We start from the raw sequence: 21,301 nt of genomic DNA on the forward strand, positions 1-21,301 counted from the left end.
CTCTATGTGCAGTCTTCCAGGAGAAATCAGTGAGAGAATGTGTCTGTAGATGTCTGCGGAGGGAAGGGATGCGTCACTGGATTAGTGCCTGAGAATCCGTCCCAGCCTCTTCTCTCTCCTGAGCTGCTGAGACGCCACCAGAAGGGCAAGACGCACACTACTGGCTTTACCTCCACCTAGCCTTCCACATGAGCCAGCCAAGCCTTAGCTCCCCACCAGGATGAAGAAAGAAAAGAAAACGCATGCTTTGCTGTTCCTCCTGCTGCTTCATTTCACCTCAGGTACGGCTCTGCTCGTCTTTCTTTTATGCTGTTTGTCCATGTGGTTAAGACTTCTAGCCTTCCTCTTATCTGGTTAATCCTCTAACACACAGAGGGCATGTCCATCTTAGTGAACACTCTTCATGCTGCCTGTAGTTGTAAATTGAAATGTGTTATAATATATTTGTACTGTTGTAGAAACTTTAATTTAAATTATTTTATCATTTTTCTCCACCCTTTTTCTCTCTGTGTCCACTTCCTGCTGTTTTCAGCACGTGAGTTCAACAGTTTCCACTCCATTTTTGACAATAGCTCTTTTAAAAACAGAAAAAACATACAAATTTGTTTAATAAATGTGAGATTTTTCTAGTTTTTACTTACTAAGCTAAGGACTGTTCCTCCTCTGCCCATGTAACAGTTTTTTCTTCTTTTCCTTCAAAGGGAAATCAGACTATGCGCCATATTTTTATGACAATGGACCCAGCAGTACAAATGGGAATATGGCCTTGTTCAGCATCTCTGAGGATACACCAGTCGGTGAGGCTCACAACCTAACGCTGATTTAATTTAACACAGTAAAAGATACTTTAAGTACATTTCACACTGTTTGGGTGCAACAGCGATATTATCACACTTGTTTTGAGGCTAAAGCTAATCGGCTGTAACACCTGGTGGATGGTGACGTATCAAGTCTTGCAGGAAGAAAACAACACGAGTGTTCACTCACATGACCTCTTTAACAAATGTGCCTTTAAAGCTGAATATAAAACACTACATCTTCTTGAAATAAAAAAATAAATAAATCATGACAGGTTATGATTTAACAGTTTCATTGTCTGATTTGCTAAACAGGGACGCAGGTTTACATCCTGAATGGAACTGATCCAGAGGGAGATCCAGTGCGATACGGTCTGAGTTTTGAAAAGGGCTCCCAGGAATATCTAAGAGTGGAACCCAAATCAGGAAACGTCACCTTGATTCAGGAGCTTGACAGAGAGGTAAGGGCTGATAATGCGAGACTATTGTTTAAAGGAAGCTTCTATAAATGTGTCACCTCTGAGGCTCTGACACCTTTTTTTTTTTACTTTGCAGAAACAAGATGAGATCTCAGCGCTCGTGAGCATAACTGATGGTCGCAATAAAGTAAGTGTGAACCATGTAATTGCTGGTTTTCACAACTTTTTGATGCAGTCTTGAAGAATTGAAAAAATAGGGACCGTTTTGTAGAAAGTGTTGTATCTAAATGCATTGATATATTTTATTTTCTGGGAACTTTTGGGGAAGTTATATCTTATTGGAAAGTGAAAAGTTGGTGCAGTTGGTCCTATTTGAAATGTGTTGTTTCGTTTCTCAGGTTATTGAGACTGTGAGAGTGTTTGTCACTGATGCCAATGATGAACCACCTGAGTTTCAAAACCTGCCTTTCATCATCAACATCCCAGAGGTACAGTACGAAGAATCAATAACAAAAACTATCATTATTATCATACTGTTGGTGTATCTGTGCTGAAAATAACTGTAATCGTCTTGCTAACTCAAACATCTAACTGGTAATAACGTTAGCTAATTGTTATAAAATCTTATCCAATTATCAGGATACTGTTCCAGGAAGTAGCATCTACAGGGTCCAAGCAGTGGACAAAGACATGGGCTCAGGAGGCAGCGTCTCATACAACCTGCAGGTAAAAAGATTCGGCGTTATGCAGACGATACACTGCTGTAACTCTAACATCTCCTAAGCTCTTTTTGGGTGAAATTGAGAGTGTGTTGGAGAACCGCTTTGGCTTTTTCCTGTAAAATAAGCCACCCTAAAGTTACTTGTCATGTTGCTCAGGAGCTTAAAATGCTCAGTGTTTATTTGCCTGTTTAAAAAGAAAGCATGCACCTTGTTCCAACCGTTTATTTCCCAAAGTGAAAAGTCTCATCTTCGTTTTGTTTTGCTCAGCTGACGGCTTTCATCATTACTCACTTGAGCTCTTGCAGCAGCACGTGCCAGGAAAAGTGAGCTATAGTAAGCAGGGGCTAAAACAGTTAATGCTATTTTAGCTGCTCGCACACAGCCTCCAGTTAATTTCAAAGTTGATTGAAAGATTTTCCTAATCACTTGTCGAGCTGTTAATAGCTTCGCTCCAGCCCACATCTTCAGACCTATTTACTCTGACAACTTGACGCTGCCAACGAGCTTATCCCTTTCAGCTTCCAAAACCTGGCTTCAAAGCATGAGCGAGCTCTGTTTTCAGTTTCTTCCTGCTTTGTTTTGTTTCTCTGTTTGATTCCATTACCACAGCATGAGTGTGTAAATATCACACCCTGTTGTTATCTCCTGTATGATACTGTTAAACATCCAGTGTGGCTAGAGGTCGAGGTGAATTCATGAGAGCAGTTTCTGCCATGTGGAGAGGAAAAGGCCATTCCAGTGATGGGAGAGAGAAAGATTAATCTGGTACCAGAGAGCAGTCTGGAAATGGTGTTACTTTAGTGGATTAAATTTCAATTACATTTGAGCAAGGCACTGAGGGCTTAATAAGGGCTTAGGTTTGGAGCGGGCCAACAGCTGACAGCACAGTAATTGTTACTGTGTCATGTATGAGACAAAAACTGTCCTTAAAGGGGCTGTGGGGAGAAAAATAGATGATTATTCTTTTTTTTCCTAATCCAAAGTTTATGCTTACTAGTTGTCTTTAAGTTTTATTTTAAACTGTTTAACCACAAAAGCCTCATTGAGAATGAAAATCTCCTTCACAAGAGTGTCCTGGCCAAGACAGCAGCAAGTCTGAGAATGTTACAGATAAATAACACAAAACATTGACAAAAGTAGATCATACCCAGTTTAACTTTAGAAAAATCAGCAGTCAAAGTAAATACAACCTGATACATCATCCTCCAGCACCCATAGTCTGCTCTTAAAAAGATTTAAAGAGACCTCCCCCCTCACGGCCAATGCCTCCTACAATAGGGTTCACGCTGCTTATGGAAAAAACTCCTTCCCATTTCATGTCATACTTTAGGAACAGGCAGCAAAAGTAGGTCTGTGAATAGGAGACGGAGATAAGACTTCAAGTTTCAACATTTCTCAATTTGACATAACCACATGGCGAAGAGGAAAGCAAATAGAGATTGCTTTATAAATGAGGACATGCCAATGATTTTGTCTTTGAAGAGACAACACAGACTAACCAACTCAGGAATACAGGTCACAATGATGAGTAAGAGCCAGAACACTTGTAATGAACCTCCCAACTAACAAAGTAACTTATATAAAACTGAAAACAACTAGCAGTCATAGAGCCACCACTTTTAGTCAGTCTATGCTGTTGGGTAAGGGGGCTGAGATCTGGAATAACATCCTGTTTACAACAAGGGAATAGACCATCTGGAAAAATGGCTCATGACTCATCAGGTCTGTTGTCATTAAGTTGTATCCTTTGCTCTGTATGTAAGTGTGTATGCCCGTTTATACGTTTATATAGCACTTGAATGAATTGTTCATTAATTTGCACTGTCTCTTTAAATATATGAATGAATTTTATGAAATAAATAAAATAAATAAATAACTGTGATTTTATATGTTTTCAGACATCAGCAGTCAGCAGATTTACCATCGATGGTCACAGTGGTATCCTCAGAGTCAAACCCGGTGAGACTTTGGACTACGAGACCACGCCGACACACTTTGTCACGGTGGTTGCAAAGGTGAGAGGAACCTTCTTTGTCCTTTCCTTCAGTTTTGTCCTTTTGTGGTGAGAAATACTCTGCATGAACTGAGGCCAAGTCTGACCCAAAGACTGTATAACTAATGGACGTAATCTCCCCAACGTCACCCATCTGTTTCTGAAATGGAATTTTGAAGCAGATTGGCTATGGCGGCCATATTGGAAGTGGCAAGGGCTTTGAGTACAGCTATAGGGTGCTTGTTAGTCATGTGACCTGAGCTGTGCCTCCGATTGGGCGAGCTTGTGATCTTAATATCCTTGAACTGCTGAGTTACAAAAAAATCACCCCCATACAGTATGTACTAATGGTGAAAATAGCGACTCAGACAAGAGACGTTTTTTGAACCAGGCTGTAAATAGGTTCATTTCTGCTGTGAAAACATATTTTTTGTCTTTGTGTGTATTAGACCTTCTGTTCTTCCAGAGCCAGCCTCAAACAGATACTTGAGAAACAGCAGATTTTAGCACTTCGGCATTGTCTCATATTCTTAGACCAGAGGTTGCTGTTTGGACTGACCCTGACCCAGACCTAATCAGCTGCCCTTGACTGGACTGAATTTCTGCCCCCATCAAAAATGTAGTCAGCCAACTACACAGCTGACAAAGCCCTGAATTTCTACCTCTTTGTTTTTAAAAAGCAAAAACTGGAAGTTTAAATCCCATACCATTTTATAAGAAGGTAATATTGTCAGGTAAGCGTGTACTTGTGGCCAAAAAGAGGTCATGGAAAGTTTACTCATGGATTAGCTCTCTCTTTACTGGAGTTTTCAACACTCTCTGAGGGCCAAAGTGAGGAAGTCTGATGAAGTGTTGACTGTGCTGCACCTGAGGTGTCATCTCGCTGGCATGAAGGAGAGGCTGCTTGTATTTAAAGCCTCAGCTCTGTGAGTGTGTGATAGTGAGTGTGTGGAACAACTCACAGCACTTAAGGCACTTTCTGAAGCCTGGTTTCTTCAGTGTTGAGTAAATCACAGCCTGAGTATTGCAATGTATAATGAAACACACAAGTTTGTGAGATTTTAGAGCACTGCTTACATCAAAACGACAAAGCTCAACACAATCTCTGAATCCCTTTTGTCACACTGCAGCATAACAGCACGATTAACAGCCGTGCAAATCACATCACACACTCTTCTGTTCCCATTATACTGAATTTCACACACCAAGTGAGGATTAAGAGGTTTACATCTTGGTTTGAAGCAGACATGAGGCTTGATCCACTCAACCATACATACATTTAAAGCATTTAGGGCGGGGTCACACTGGCCACCTGTACCGTACTGCACTGTGCCGTACTCAAGTATGATGGGCCCCCTGCAATGCCATTCTACTGCTGAGTTGAAGGCTTGGTCACAGTACTCCATCATGAAACAGACTAAAGCGTGATTGCCAAAGGGGTGCGAGTTGAAAAGCTGCTCACTCCTTTTCCAATATGTCAAATAAATAAATGGTTGCCTCTTGTACATACGTCATCATGTTGTGATATGACACACGCCTGGTGTGCCTTCATCATGAATCGTCTGTTTAAAAGAAGCGCTAACCCTAACTTCTAAGATAGTCACAGATCTGACTAAAGACCTCTGATTTTTTATGTTTTACCCTGACTTACACTGAGATTTGAAATTCCCCTCAAACTTCCAATCATGTCTCAACTTCCGTATCGTTTTGTACCATTGTGAACCCTTTGCCCCTATTGTCTAGAATGATCATCGAAAGAAGCGGTCACAGCTACTGTACATCATGGATTATGTTCTCGCTGTTTATGTTTGGTTGTGCTTGTGAATGAAGTGTACTGAAACACACCTCTCTGAAGTGAGCCAAAGCAAAGGAAGTGAACCTTGCCTGAGCCCAGTACAAGGCGGTCTCACCGGACTTTATTGTTGAAGTGTTCTTGGGCACAGTACAGGTGGCCAGTGTGACTGCGCCCTTAGTGCTCTGCTTACTTTTGATTTGTTCCTACAAAACGTTTAGCTCAACAGAGTCTCCCAGACTTCTTTAATTTGTGTGTCAGCTCCATTTAGAACAGATCCTGCTTTGTCCACAGGGGGCGCCAAAATCAACATACTCCAAAAGTTCCTAACAGGAAATTTAAACATTCTTGTGTTAAAACTTGCAATAATCTAAAATGTGATTCAAAGCTCATAAACAGATTCAAATGTTACAAATGTTACCTTTTACAACATCATTTTTTGTTTCCTTAGGACGGAGGAGGGAAGTACAAAGGGAAGCACCAGGTGTTGACTTCCACAGCCACCATAACCATCAACGTGATCGATGCTCAGGACATGCCTCCATCCTTCATAGGAACTCCTTACTTTGGCTACGTCTATGAAGTCTCCCTTCCAGTAAGTTCTTTTAAACACACATAAGATACGAGCCGTAAACGTGTGCTGGGGTATTTATGTTTGTTTTCTTCCAGGGTTCAGAAATCTTCACTGTTTATGCCAAAGATGGAGATCAAGGCAATCCTAACCCCATTCATTACTCCATAATGAACGGTAAGAGCAAAACATGAAGAAATGAACCCAAATGAACCTTTGTTTTTGTAGGTTATTCTCACATCTTACAGTTAGGTACATTTACATCTGCTCTTCTTCGTTCTCACACCTGTTTCTCACCTTTCAGGAAGTGACGGAGTCTTTGACATAAACAGCACCAGTGGGTGCATCACTCTGTCAACGTATCCGTCCATGCTGAAGAAAGAGTTATATGAAATCAAAGTGAAGGTGATTATCAGAAACATGTTGTTTACTCATGTCACATCAGCTCAACCTTTTTTACAAACATGTGGTTTCTAAACCCAGGCGTCTGAGGTGGGACCAAATGATCGCCTGCTGGACTACGACATCACCACGGTTACAGTCCGTGTTGTGGATCTCAACAACCATCCGCCCACGTTTTACGGAGAGAACGGACCCCAAAGCAAGTTTGAGGTCACTATGTACGAGCATCCGCCTGCAGGGGAGATTCTGAGAGGGTTCAAGATCACCGTCAACGACTCAGATCAGGTCAGTTCATCCCTTGTGTGTCTCATAAAGAGTCACACAGTTTGTGAGTTCAGCGTCTGTTTTATCAAAGTTTGCTTCATAAACTCAGAGTGTTTTTGGAATAAGTGAGTTTGATCCTCTGCTGATTGATTCTTTAATACCTCTGGATTCAATGTTACATAAATGTCTGCCAGACAGCCTCACAGTATGTGGAGTTACACAACATTATTAGGAACATTTACAAAATCTGCTCATCAATTCAAGATAAAGAGTTCCTCAAAAGTTCACAAGACTAACTCTCCATCTTTTCTCAACCACTCATAAAACTTGATCTTTAGCTTCAAGATCCTGGTTCTGATGGATCTTCAGTTTTTTAATTAGCTTCGTCTGATTCTACCTGACTTATCTGATGTTCCTGTAGGGAGCAAATGCCAAGTTCAAGCTGCGACTTGTCGGGCCGAGTCGAGTCCTGCGAGTGGTTCCACAAACGGTCCTAAACGAAGCTCAGGTGACGATCATTGTGGAGGACACCTCTGGCATCGACTATGAGAAGGGATCAACACTTTCATACAAGGTAGATGTTCAAGAAACTAGTGCTAAGCTATTAAGTCTGCTTCATTTTTCAACTGCTCAGACCTTTCTGTGTAGATCAGAAAAATGCAAACCTGCTTTCAGTATGAAGTGTAGAAACTGGAGTATCCCCTGGTTTTGGATTTAGATATTAGCCTGATTTTTGATCACTTGATCAAAACCTTGACGGTTTCAAAATTTTTGATTGTCTCTCTTCCATCAACGGTGTCTTTGTATCAAGGCATTGTCAAGTCGTGAAGTTTTGTGAAAGCTCCTCTGAGGAACTTAAGGACGATTGACCTATGGCTGAGTCCCACCCTCAAACACAATGAGCCAATCACAGTGGGTATAGTCATTCCCATGCACTAGGACCCTCTCTGCCTGCACATCTATTGAAAGGCATAGCAGAAAGTCAGTTTTCATCTGAGGCTGGGGGTGTAGACAGGGTGTGTTTTTACCCTTTCCTAAAACACATCTGAACAGACAAAATTGGATACAGCTGAGCAGTAGACCACAGCATCAACTCTGTGTGAATCAAATGAAGAAGGATGTCTCCATCTGCTCCAAGGTAATCTGACATCGTATTTCAGGCAGCAGATTGTGACTTTGCTGTAAAGAAATATAAAGTTATCTTTAACACTAGAACCACCACTGCAGTCTGACTGACGCTTTGGGATTTTCTCTAACCTTAGCTAAAGCTTGCTTGACGTTAGCTCCTAGCTGCATTGTTCATCATGTCTCTTTGTTTGTTGGGAGTTCATTGGCCTGATGTGTTCTAGTTTATGTTCTTTGGTGATCATACATTATTGTTAGTTGTTGTCCGAAGGGCTCTAGTTAAACTAACGTTAGCTTCTGGAGCTTAGCTTCATTAGCTTATCTGTAATACCTGAGATAACAAAGGTTTTACCAGACTAACAGCTTGGTCAAGTTGGTATAAAGACCATTACATTTTGTCACGACCAGTGCTGATCCTCTGTCTTGTTGTTTTATCAGGTTTGCTATGGGACCTATAAATTTAGTCTTTAACTGAAGCTTTTTATCGACCTTCTCAACAATAAAATGATTCATATTTCCCTCCAATGTGGAATTTTGAGCCTTTTGGCGACTTCTAGATGATATCTGATTTTTCTGTCTTCAAAAATTATGAATAGCATCCTGTGAAATGTCTCCTACTGTGACACCTGCCTAAACACCTGTTACTGAATGTTCACTGATTGTCTGCGTAAGTGGAGGGAGCGTGGCTTAGCCATAGGTCAGATATGTAACAGACTGAAATGAGTAAAGATGCCCTCATGTCACTTGAAAAATCAAACCTTATGACCAGAGAGAAGATTGATTATTTATTTTATGTGGCAGTTATCAGCACTCAGTCAGAAGCTACACATGCTAATACAGAACTAGAAAGTGGAGCTAGATCAAGTTAAATTGTCCCATAACCCTGAGACTCTTCACAGGAGCTTTAAGTCTCAATTTTGTGTACAATGTCCGGCACAGTCCCTCAGAGCAGCTTGTTTTTGCTGTACCTGCACTGTTTGATGGGTCTTTTGTACCGTCTGGCTCATCACTGTCATGAGACAGCAGAAAGCATAGCTGCAGTCAACAGAAGCCTGTTTTAAAATGAACGATGTGGCTGTTTCCTGCTTGTTACAAACACAAGGACATCTCTGAACCTCCCTCAAACGTGTGGGGGAGTTTGTGGTTACGCCCTCAGACGAGGACACACTGACTCCTACCTCCTCCCACGCAGGCTTGACCTCAAGAGCTTTTTAGCTCTGCAGATTGTTTGAGTAAAGACGAGTTGATCCAACTCCTCCGCTGAAACCTTTGTCTGGACATGCGGCGGTTCAAATACTGATTTTTATTTATTTTATTCAACCAGATATAATCTCATTGAAATAAAATATCTTTTTTTGAAGAGTGTCCTGGCCAAGACAGCAGCAGTGCACAGAGTGTCAGACGCACAGTAAAACAGTCATACAACATAATACAAGGTACCCCATAACAGACCTGCAATAATTTAAAGGATAAGTTCGGTTAATACAGCTTTTACATTGTTTATAGAATGAAGTAGAACAAAATACTCACCCAGAAGGCTTTCCTGATCCAAGCAGTGCCTCGGGAGATATTTAAATCCAAAATCGTGCAGCGGACGTCCGTATAATGGGATCCATCGGGGCATAGCCAGCGCTGCTCCTAAAATTGCATTAATCGTCCAAAAACTCGTGTTTTTCACCAATATTCCATCATGGTCCGCTCTGGGTTAGTCCTCTGCTGCAGTCTGTGTCACTCCAGACAGCGCTGTGTGGCTGTACTGACCTCTGAACTGACGAAGACTTTGTTTACACTTGCCCCTCTGCCGTGCGCAGTACTCTCTGAAAAGCTGACTCCACTTTCTCCTTTCTTTGAGGGGCAAACATAAACAAAGTCTTCGTCAGTATAGCTGGCAGCTCCTCGGTTTGTCCCATTTCTGTTTTCCTTTATGTTTGTTTTTTTATACGTCTTGGAAGGGATGTAACTGCAATGAAATTTCCCCTTGGGGATCAATAAAGTATTCTGATTCTGCTTCTAAAGTTGGTAATGAACCTCAGAGCTCCATCATACACTGCGTCTAGAGCATGTAAGATCTGAGACAAGATATGTGTGTACAAAACATCACCATAGTCCAACACTGACATGAAAGTGACACTGAGAAGTTTCTCTTTAGATTCCAAAGACAGGCAAGACTTGATCTAAAATACATACCCAGGTTCATTTTCAGACATTTTACCGGGAGCAAAAGTCGAGGACTCATCAATCGAAATACCAAAGGTATCTGTAGCTCCAAACAAACTGAGAACCCTGAGAAGTCCAGACTAAAGGCAAGTTTGAGGGCTCAGGTTTAGTGTTTGAGAACAGCATGACCTTGGAGCTTGGTCTGGGGAGGGTGCTAAGCTGTACATGAAAGTGTCATCTGCATAAAAATAAAAATCTGAATTTGTAACATTCAGACTGACACCATTTTTGTACAGGGTGAACAGGAGTGGCCCTAAAACTGACCCCTGAGGCACTCCTTTGGTTACAGGAAGTGAAGCAGAAGTGGTGCCTGATGTGGGAACATAAGGATCTGTTTGATGTAGAGCTCTCTTTTTTAAAAGCTATTATTTTCCTTTACTCTTTATTGGATATCAAATCAGATAAACCAGCTCCCCAGTATCAACATTTCAGCATTAAACTGGCTGAACTCATCTCTTCTCTCTTTTTATTGAAGCTGCTGGCCGTGGAGATCGACACCCCTGAGAGATTCAGCGCGACAGCCGACATATTGATCAACCTGCTGGACACAAACGACAACATCCCCAAATTCACCTCTGAGTATTACATCGCCAGGGTCCCTGAGAACTCTCCTGGAGGCTCCAGTGTTGCTACTGTAACTGTGAGTCAATCAAGATTAAACCCAGCTCACCAGAGGGATTACACACTCCATCAGTTCTCCTTTAAATTCATATTGCTCTGTGCTGTTCATCAGATGAAAGCAGACGAGTGATGCACAGCAGGTCCATGGCTTTGTTTTGGTTTGTCACGAGACTCAGGCTTCATTAATCATCTCCTCTGCTATTTCTATACTCTGTATATATATACTATATGTTGGGGCTGCACAGAGTGTAGTAAACACTTAGTATTGCCTGAAGGTTAATCACACTGACCTGCACGCCCATCACCACAGGAAGAGACTTATATCCTGCCCCACCCACTGCACACAAGCTTAAGACCCCCACCAGAGAAAAACATGAACGTGGATCACCTTCAGTCACCTTGGGTTAGATAATAGTCACAGTGCTGGGGTGAATTTATCAGATTGCTGAGGTATACATTAATTATTTTTGCTATAAATAGCACCAGGCTTTAATCTCTGTTATTTTTTTTTCCTCCTCCAGGCAGTGGATCCAGATTCAGGGCCTTGGGGTGAAGTCAAATACACAATTTATGGATCAGGATCCGATTTGTGAGTAGGAATCTCTCAGCGCTGCCAGTTTGGGTTTGATCAGATTAGCACTTCAACAGAATTATTGCTAAAAACAAACAAAAAGTTATGATAGGGCGTTTATGAGTCAAGACTTCCCATTGGCTCAGTAGACTTCACCATCAGGACACCAGTCTTGATTAATCTTTTGTGTCTTTGATGGAAGCTGTACGCAGTAAAATCAGTTTGATTGGCCCCTCTGCCTCACAAACAGCTCGCTCTAACATGGCTGCAAGATGCTGGCTAATCTCCTAATTGGATTGGAGGGTTAAAAATAGACAGCCTGGCCCGTCTCACATAGGGAGAGCCAATTAACATGCAATGTGACAGCTGGAGCCACAGAGAAACGGCAGCTTTGAAAAGCAAGGCAGTGTGCTGCTGCAAAGGAAAAGTGAGAATTTATTCTCCTCTTCAGGCAGCAACCTGAGTTAATTGTGTGAAAGTTATCAGTTTCAGAGAAACTTGTGATATTTCACAGTGGAAAAAAACACAAGATGGAGAATGGCAGTGAGCCTGCAGCTGAAATAGAAAGTGCTCAGAAAGTACGAAAACCTGCGCAGCTGATGTTGAAAACCATCAAAGTAGTGTGGTGCTAACATGACAGGAAGCAGCAGTTCGTCACCGAGCTTGGGCTGATCAGCTTGTATTGCTGTACTTCACAGGTTCCATCTTTGAAACAACAACCAGAACTCAGAAAATATTAAATGCTAAACATGAAATCCATAAAAAAAAAAAAAAAAAAAAAAAACCTTTCTCTTTAATGCCTGAACATGCCTGTCGAATATCAAGAGGAGGGCTGATTTAGTAGGTACATACGATGGGGGGGACGAAATCAACTCACAATACAATAGAAAGTATTATATAAGGCTTACGATACAATATGACTCTTGTTCAAAAACACAGGCAATTTTTTTTTTTTTTTTTGATGCTTGTCTTTTCCTTACTTTCTCAAAGAGTTGATTTTAAAATCTGACTGACATAACTGGTATCATTGTATTTAGAATAGGGGGTAATATGAGGATTTATAATATAAACATTGTATTACAGCACAGGAAATTAATCAGAGTTCATCTTTGAAACTAATTTCCTATCCTGATAAAAAATGACACCCATCTACAACAGCTATTCCACCAACCAGGCAGGCTGGGTGAAGAAATGAAACGCACGCAACACTGTGTGTTTATGGATCAGTCTGAAAACAAACAGTAAGATCTATGGAAGCCTATTTCTGCCAGTTTAAAAAAAAAAGAGATAAATATTGTTAATTGTGAGATTAAAGAAAGCTGAATTAATAAGATTAAGACGTTATAATTATGGGATAAAAAGTTGTATATCTGTAAGGCTCATCAATTCTGACATCAACACCTTCAACATCAAACTGCAGCAACACTTATACAGTTTCTCATTGATACAGTGTCTCAGTGTAACCACAATCCATTTCTCTATCACACTAAACAGCAGCTAGAGCAAACTTCAGAGTAAAGCTACTGCTTTGTCTTTGGTAAGGTGTCTTCCTGTCTACTATGTCAAAAGTACGACTTTTGTATCTCATAATTTTGACTTGTATCTAGAAATAGACCGATATGGATTTTTCCAGGCCGATACAGATTATTTGTAGCCAAGGAGGCCGTTAACCGATATTTGAAGCCAATATCAATTTGCAGTCAAAGTGAAAATGTTGTTGTCAAAATTTTGAACAATACAAACTCCAACACTTAACTTAATCAAATACCTTTAAGCATGAGTTTATTAAACAGCTCCCAGGCTTAGCAGCATGTTTTATAAAGTTAAAGGAAAACATGAAAAAATAAATAGCTTAAGTTTTCTCCAGTAAATGAAATTTCCAAAATTTCAATGTAGCTGCAATAACTGTAATAACTGCACTGCTGATTGGCTGTTCCCCAAGTCATGGCTCTGCTTGTAACCAGTCAGATGGTACTGTGGGTGGGACAGTGCTGGGGACTGAGTAGTGACTGCAGACAGCGGCTGCATCAGAGACACAAAAATGTAGTTTTAGATTTGTTTCTTATCGGCTGTAGGATTAAAAAAAAGGTTGATGCCGATATGCCTCAAAATGCCAAATATTGGCCTGGCTGATTATTGGCCTATCCTTTGACTTTTTTTTTCTCATATTATTCATTTTTATCTCATAATCATGCCTTTTTTAATCACATAATTTTGTTGTTTTTTTTAACTGGGCTTCCAGTTTGTCCTGTTCAGACCCTCAGAATTAAACTGAACACCTTCAAACAATCAACCACTCATTTAAAAACAATGAGAGTGATAGTTTAGCGCAAGTACATTAGCTTTAGCTCACACAAGTGTCAGCTAATGAGAAGGAGGATTGAGCTCTAATACAGAGACATGATGACATTGAAACAGGCTGTTTGATGCTGTCTTGTTGTTGTAGTTTTGATCAAATATAAATGAATTATATGTTAAGACGGTTGTGTGTCAAAGTTATGGTCTCTTAACAACAGTAGCCTCATGTGCCCTGATGAACACTGAGCGTGAGGAGGACACACTGATCCAGACTGATGTGTCCTCAGCCAATCTGCACTTCACATAACCTTGCAAAAACTAGCTATTAGTTATATAGATCTATTGTATACATTTATATCCCACATTATCAGTGCCAGACTTCTGGAAAATGAATATTTTGTGCTGAATAGCTACAGTCACACTCTAAAATTTGGGCCCTCTAATATTTTTTTTTACCCAATTTTATTTGTGCATCTTTGAAATTTATTTCACTGTTTTTTTATTTCACAAAACTTTTACACCCCAAGTAAATACCAAGTAGTACACACCAAACAACAAACTCCTCTCACATATCCAACCAAACACAGTCGTTAACATCCAGGTTTTTGCAGCTTAATGTCTTTCACAGTCCATTCTTTCTCTATACACTCAGTCGCCGCGATTAAATTCAGCTCATTAATTTATGAATTAATTCACAAATAATTGGAGTCATGCGGAGATTCACAGTGTGTGGTGTAAATGTTATTCTGCAAATAAATAGTCACTAATGTCTCAGACAGTGTTGACAGAGACTCTCTAACCATCTGAACCTCCAGGTTTTCCATCGACCCGTCATCAGGCCTCATCTCCACTCAGCCCTGGACCAGCCTGGACGCTGAGCTCAGGTCCAAGTTCAACTTTTATGTCAAGGCTCAAGACGCAGAGGGGAAGTACAGCCTGGCTGAAGTCTTTGTCACCGTCGTCGACATAAACGATCACCCACCAGCCTTTGATGAAGAGCTTCTTGAGAAGACGATGATCATTGGTTCACCTGTAAAAGTAGAAGTAGGTCAAAGTGCATTTTTCCTATTATATCTGAAATCTCCTCTTTACTCAGAGGGAGCCAAGCTCTTCTGATGCTCAAAGGAAATCTTTCTTGACTCTCACTCAGGCAGTGGATGAAGATGCAGAGTCTCCAAACAACGTCATCGAGTACTCCATCATGCAGGCCGACCCTGAAAACGCCTTCGACATAAACTCTGACACTGGAGAGATCCAGCTGAAGCCGTACATCAAATCCATGGAGATTGTGCAAAACATCACCAAGCAGAAGGCCGCCAAGTGGTGTCTGGTGGTCCAGGCCAGAGACCGAGGCTCCCCGTCCTTCAGCACAACAGCTGTGGTCAACATCGACATCACAGAGGCGGTAAGACCTTCTCAGACCCCCAGAGTGCTTAAACCTGAGCTTTTGAGCCAAGCTGTTAAAAACATAGAGACATCGCTTTCATGCTATGCTGCTGCTAAATCATCACACAGTCACTTTTCATGAGCTCCATCGAGTTTAAAGGATGATGCTGTTTGTTTAAAGGCTTTACCAGTGTGAAATGTACCATTAAGAAACTTTTACAAAGGATACATTTATCAAGTCAAGTTATAGTGCCTTAGAAATACAACAGGTTTTTAAATAGTTTACATTTTACCACCAAAGTGGTATTGTTTGGTGTTCTTTGCCTCGCTCAAATTTTTGCTCTATTTTGGTCTCCACCAACTCCACAAGAGAATATTTAGATATTAGGCTCCTAATATCTAAATATGTTATGTATATATATAATATATTATGTTCCTGAGTCTTCAAACAAATGTGTGGTGTGACTATAAAAATGTCCCACTTCCCAACAGCAAAATGCCAACTTCAGGGTTTATTCTGGTCTTTTTGTTGCTTATTTCAATTATCTAATGCTTTATTGATGAATTACAAGGAGTTTTTGGGATAGTTGGAAACTTTTATACAAAAAAAAAATCACAATATGTTTCTAAAATGATAAACTCATCACATAAAGATCTCCTAACTAGTTCATTACAGGTTGGCAAGGTGGGTCTCAAACACCAAGGTCAGCCCATAGCTAGAGAGCTGGTCATTAAAGGGGGAAGGGGGTTTGTTGAGAAGGGAGCCTTAACCTTATAATGCAAAATCTATTATATTTAATACATGAATTTTAAAGATTTCATGAAGTTATCTAAGTACTTTTTTTGAGGGAAACCATTGTTAATTTTCAAAAAGTTGGGGTAAGAATAGCATCTACTTAAATTGTTCTGTGTTAAAAGTATGCATATTTACAAAAAAAACTTTATGAAAAAAAGTTGATAAAACTGCCTAATTAGTCAAATGTGATCCCCAAAAAATTATCATCAACAAAATGGTATAGCATATTCACATTCAGATTCAGATTCAGAATATTTATTGTACCCTTGGGTAAATTCAGTTTACAGTGAGTGAGTACTCGCGTATTATAGACACACAAAACAACACGAGACAAAGTGAAAGTGACGACAGTGCTTAGGCTAAAAGATCAAGGATGACAGCCTTTAGATAAAAAGCAAGATAAGTTAAAACATCAGTAGGTAAAAGAAGGCCTTAAATATGTCAAACCAAGCTAAAAGATAAATATGTGCTATCTTTAAAAACAAAATGAAAGAAACTGTACAAGGAATAATTAAATTAGTGAGGTAAAGTTGCAATTTCTCACATTTGTTAATAGCATGGATGGCTGCTGGTAGCAATCATTTTCTGTGGGTTTTGTTAAGAGTTAAATTTATTTAAAAAAATGGAGGCTATTTTTCTCATGAGTCAGGCTTTACAGGGTTAGAGAAAAGGCAGCTAAATTGAAGTTTTTAACAAAGAGTCTGAAATAAACAACAGTCTATGAAATATAGAGATTTTATGAAATGTGTATCCTTTAGAGCTACTACAGGGGGACCAGAGGGACACAATTAAGCCTCAAAAAGCACAATACCTTCTCTTAAAGGAACTTTTACTCTTTGTCTTAAGTCAAGCATCAACAGTTTGGGTTGAATCCTGTTCAGTTTTAGTTTTAATGACATTTCAGTTAACAAAATAGAAGAATGTAGGGTTGGAATAACACCTCCAGTGTTAAGCCCCACTTTTACAGTAAAACAAAATTGGTCTAAAACATGAATTGATTATTTACCAACCACTGAAAGAGCCACTGTTTCTAACAAATTCATTCCAAGGTTGATTTATTTGTTAGGATATATTTATGACACAAAAACAGCAGCATCATCCTTTAAATTTCACAGTCACAGTCAGTTACACCTTTTTGTCTGATTTTGTTCTCACCATGTTTTCATCCCTTCACTCCATGTGATGACATGACTCCATCTTTTTGTGTTGGTGTTGTTTCTCTGTTGTGTATCGTGCATTTCAGGTCAAAGGTCGCATTATTTCATACTTCATGGGCCTCAGCAAGCGTCCGCTGACAGTTCTTGGAATTTTTCTCAGCATTGCTGCCACCCTCATTTTACTAACAATCTGCATATCCACCATCCTGTACTGTAACGCGGTGAAAAAGTCACGAATCAACCCCGAGAGTAACTATATCAAAGTGGTCCGAAGGATGAAATGAGAACAGTACGACACCTGGGTTAATCCAAAACATTCGAAACTCTGTTTTTACTGGTTAGCTATGTCTGTAAAAGAGTCCTGGAGCACATCTAAACAACAATCTCACAATATAATCAAATGTTCTTTGCATTTCTTTATGTTTGAATTGAAGATATGATAAATGCAACAAATTCCCGACAAGAGAAATCAGAATTTTTTATTTTATCTTGAAAAATAACTTTTTAGACTCAGGATATTATGCTCTCAAAAAATGGAGCCTTTGATTTTGAAATTACTCTCATCCTTTTTTTTTCTTCACTCCATTTTGGCCTCATCAGCCACCATCATTCTCCTTCAGAAGCACCGCACTGCCAGACGCACTCCCAACAACTAGTGTTGTGCTTAGTTTTAGCTTTGCATCCTGTGCTGTGAGACAGACGAGGACGAATGACTGTGTGTGTGTTTACATGTGTGTGTGTGTGTTGGTAGCCATGTTGTTTGGGCCTCCTCTGTCAGTGCTTTGCGTCTCCATCTCTCACGCTTGCATGCTTCAGACAGATGCTGCGTTGATGCTTTGATCTGGTCCCTGGGACTTGATTTAAACTTTTTTATTTGTGCTCTTTTACAGACTCCTCTCAAGGGGCCTATGGCGGCCTTTTTAATGAAAAGTAGGGACAATCCTATGAAAGCTCTAGGCATGGTTGTTATGGTTATTAGCTCAATGGTAGGGGTGACTGTGTTGATCTCTACGGCCTTGTACATGCGCAACTCAAAGTCAAACAGGATCATGCCGGCCCGTCGCATCATCAAGAGGCGACCGAGGGACCAGCAGCCCTGGACGTCCAGTTTGCCCATTATCAGATTCTACAACCCCGCGGAGAAGTTCCTCCTCAGTGACGCAGAAAGCAGCCCTGTGGTGAGGCCTCCACCTCCTAGTGCTCCTTCCCCGCCTCCACCACCTCCTTCCAACTCACGTCTCAGTGACAGACCCCGGGCGGTGCCCACTATATCTGGTGCTCTGGCCTCCAAAGGATGCAAAAAGACAAAATCCAGTGTCCTCAAAGAGGGGAACATGAGCTCTGCTTTAGTGTCAGAGCTGAAAATGAAGCTGGAGCAGAAAATCCACGAAAGCAACAAAGGTTATTATTAATCTGTCACACGAGCTGAACACTTCCTGTTTGTTTGATTTCTGACCCCACTCAGCTGAAAGTCAGACGTGTACCTGGTGTAAGGTTTGAGGGTGATGAAGTGAAGGTGTTAAGATATTCACAGACTCATGCTCTAGTATTAACACTTGTTTTTATCAGGTTACAGCTGCACATGAAATGGATTTATTTGGGATTTTTTTGTATCAAGTGCAAACATCTGCCTTCAGATGAACTTGAGCAGCTAAATGTAACTTTTTCTGACTCCTCACATTTGTCACTCAAACTGTTTTAAGACCAAATAAATCCATTCTAATCTTTTATCACTGTACAGAAAATATGGATAAGTGAAATATGCATGGGACTGTTTGACTTCAAAGTCTGGGTCACAGATGCAGTCAAAGATAAACCACCACACTGCCATCTTGAGGAAGATTACATCATCTTAACTGGTAGAGAAGACACTGTAAACTCCCTGAGGAGAGGATTACTAAGACTTAGCGTGTATTGATGGAAGTTACATAACTTCCTGAAAAGTGTAAATATCACAACCTTGTAGCATTTTAAACAGATCTATATGGGAGCATGCAGCTGAATGACACGGTGATGAAAAAAACAGCTGTTCAAAAGTGCTAAAGGACCACTACGTGAGTGTTTTTACTGTGTTACATCAGCCGCTTGAAAGCTGACCAGTTGCTCTTCTGTATGATTACAACGTGCCACTTTTGGTTTTCACAGTAAAAGCGAGATAAAGGTAGTTTTAATCAAACGTCTAGAGGAAGCTTTTGTGTAAATAACACGGTCCACTTTAAATGTACAGTATGGAATCATTTATTCTTCTCAGTGTACATACGTGATGAGAGACTATCACAGATTTATCTGAAAAACATGAAGGTACAGGAAAAGACGTAGCACTTCATAGCTGGAACCGGATGGTCAAATTTAGCCTGAAGTTTTTCAAGCACAGATCAATAAGATGTTTATAAGTATCTGAAACCTGCTTTGAGATTTTATCATAGATATGGAGTCTGTGTTGAATATTTAGAGTCTACAAAGTGTTACCCTTCAACGCCTTCAACTGTAGGCAAATGAAAAGAGTCATCTGACTTCTGTAACACAAGTCTTGTATCTGAATATCTAATATTGTTAGATCAAATATATATATATTGTATTGCTATTATAAATGCCACTTGCCTGGTCCTTGGATATTTGTACCGTCTTTGTATTGTCATGATTTTGAATAAATATTTGAGAATAACTTTGTCTTAGCTTCTTCTAATCTTTTGATGTTGGCCCAACTCATATGATGACCTTTATGTTTGTATCCCTGTCATTAGCTTCAGACTCAGCAGCTGTCAAGCTCTATTTTTGGCTATCATGAAGCAGGATCATCAGCCCCAAAGACTCACTTTAGCATGAATCAGGATGTCAATGCTACAATGCTAAAAAGGGAAGAAAAAAAAACTAGAGTCAGTTCTGTTCATATGTTAGTCCTGTTTATGAGGATTTCTCTTGCAAGATATTCTTTAAACAAAAATGTATTTTTGAATATGTTTTTTTTTTTAATATCTCAATATGTGAAGAAAAACTCAAACAAATCTGATTCTGAAACGATGCTACAACACTAAAAAAAAACAAAAAAAACGGGCACCCTCAGTGAAATCTTTCAATTTGTGTTTTAGTTTCCTTTAGTTTTTCTCTATAAAAGCTAATCATTCTGAGTTTGGCTTAAAACACACACACAATGTGCGCAGCTTTCTGTTCAAAATGAAGCACAGACGGAGCAGGCTCAGAGCTGTCATTAAATGGAAATATCATGCCCTGCTGACAAGGATTCAGATGGAAAATCACTTTAATCTGCTTATGCCTGTATGTATAAATGCTCAGGAAAACTGCTTATGTAACGAATCCTCTGTGATTCTGCAAAAAAAAAAAAAGGTTGGGTTAGTTTTTTTATGTTTGTTTGTTTGTTTATGTTGTTGTTTTTTAAATTCTGACTACCTATAATTCAGAATTATTTGGAATATTTGTCCCGCATCAGAGACCATCAGAGCCAGTTTAATAAAAAAAAAAAATATCTGAATAAAGCCTAAAAAATCATCTTAATTATTTTCATATCTCAGTGAAATTCTCTGGAATATTTGTCCCATGTCAGAGCCAGTACGGCTAAAACATTTGATTTATTTATTTTTTATTCATTTATTTATTTTCTCTTTGAAAATTGGAAAATAAGAAATATATATACCCCTTTATATTTTTTTTCCAAATTAAATGAAACTAACCTGAATGTCCTTCTTCAATCAGAGATGATCAGCGCCAGTATGATTAAAATGAATAATGCATAAATTTAGAAGGTTAAAACTTCTTTTGTCCCCCAAAGCTCTGAAAAACTAAAATGACTAATATATCCTATCTCCTCCTGTAAAAAAAAAAAACAAAAACAAAAACTAAAGCTAACCCCTTCTCTTTTCCTCCGGATTTTTTTCAGTAAAAAATGTGAAAAAAAACAAACAAAAAAAAACACAATAGAAACTCTACTAAGGTGCCTTTTATTAAACCCTTGGTGTTCAAAACCCCTCATTGTACGTGTAATGATGTGTTGTTACAGCAGAAATTCAGGAATAAAACACTGAGGCTAACCCCTTGCTTTTTTTTTTTTGTTTAATTGTGTAAAAACACAATGGAAACACTCTTTGGGTGCCTTTAAATACATTGTAGGGGTTTAAAACCTCTCAGTTTATAAATTTTGATGTTTTGTTTTGT

At 39.7% G+C, this 21,301-nt stretch overlaps 1 protein-coding gene across 2 annotated transcripts; it reads left to right on the forward strand.

Moving 5' to 3' along the window:
- Positions 1–707: 707 nt before the first annotated feature.
- On the forward strand, positions 708–19,752 carry LOC141785078 (cadherin-related family member 1a). 2 transcript variants are annotated; one of them, XM_074663201.1, is made up of 16 exons: positions 708–797; positions 1,113–1,258; positions 1,353–1,403; positions 1,615–1,704; positions 1,856–1,942; positions 3,837–3,953; positions 6,175–6,318; positions 6,393–6,471; positions 6,599–6,699; positions 6,778–6,981; positions 7,382–7,534; positions 10,778–10,942; positions 11,445–11,512; positions 14,608–14,836; positions 14,943–15,197; positions 18,022–19,752. In XM_074663201.1, exons 1-16 carry the CDS (start codon positions 761–763, stop codon positions 18,541–18,543), a joined length of 2,448 nt encoding a protein of 815 aa, XP_074519302.1. In that variant the 5' UTR covers positions 708–760; the 3' UTR covers positions 18,544–19,752. The 2 variants fall into 2 exon arrangements, with proteins under 2 accessions (XP_074519302.1, XP_074519303.1); XM_074663202.1 differs by lacking the exon at positions 18,022–19,752 and adding an exon at positions 17,218–17,554.
- Positions 19,753–21,301: the final 1,549 nt, after the last annotated feature.

Source organism: Halichoeres trimaculatus, unplaced genomic scaffold (assembly GCF_033239565.1).
Source record: "Halichoeres trimaculatus isolate MK-OKI-2021-1 unplaced genomic scaffold, fHalTri1.1 fHalTri1_scaffold_23, whole genome shotgun sequence".
Taxonomy (NCBI): Eukaryota; Metazoa; Chordata; class Actinopteri; order Labriformes; family Labridae; genus Halichoeres; species Halichoeres trimaculatus.

Excerpts from the sequence above, each read along its gene's own strand:
- LOC141785078 (XM_074663201.1), top strand. The coding sequence starts at position 761 with ATGGCCTTGTTCAGCATCTCTGAGGATACACCAGTCG. Across the intron at positions 14,837-14,942 it reads GTTCACCTGTAAAAGTAGAA|GCAGTGGATGAAGATGCAGA; the intron begins GTAGGTCAAAGT and ends ACTCTCACTCAG. Across the intron at positions 15,198-18,021 it reads ACATCGACATCACAGAGGCG|ACTCCTCTCAAGGGGCCTAT; the intron begins GTAAGACCTTCT and ends GCTCTTTTACAG.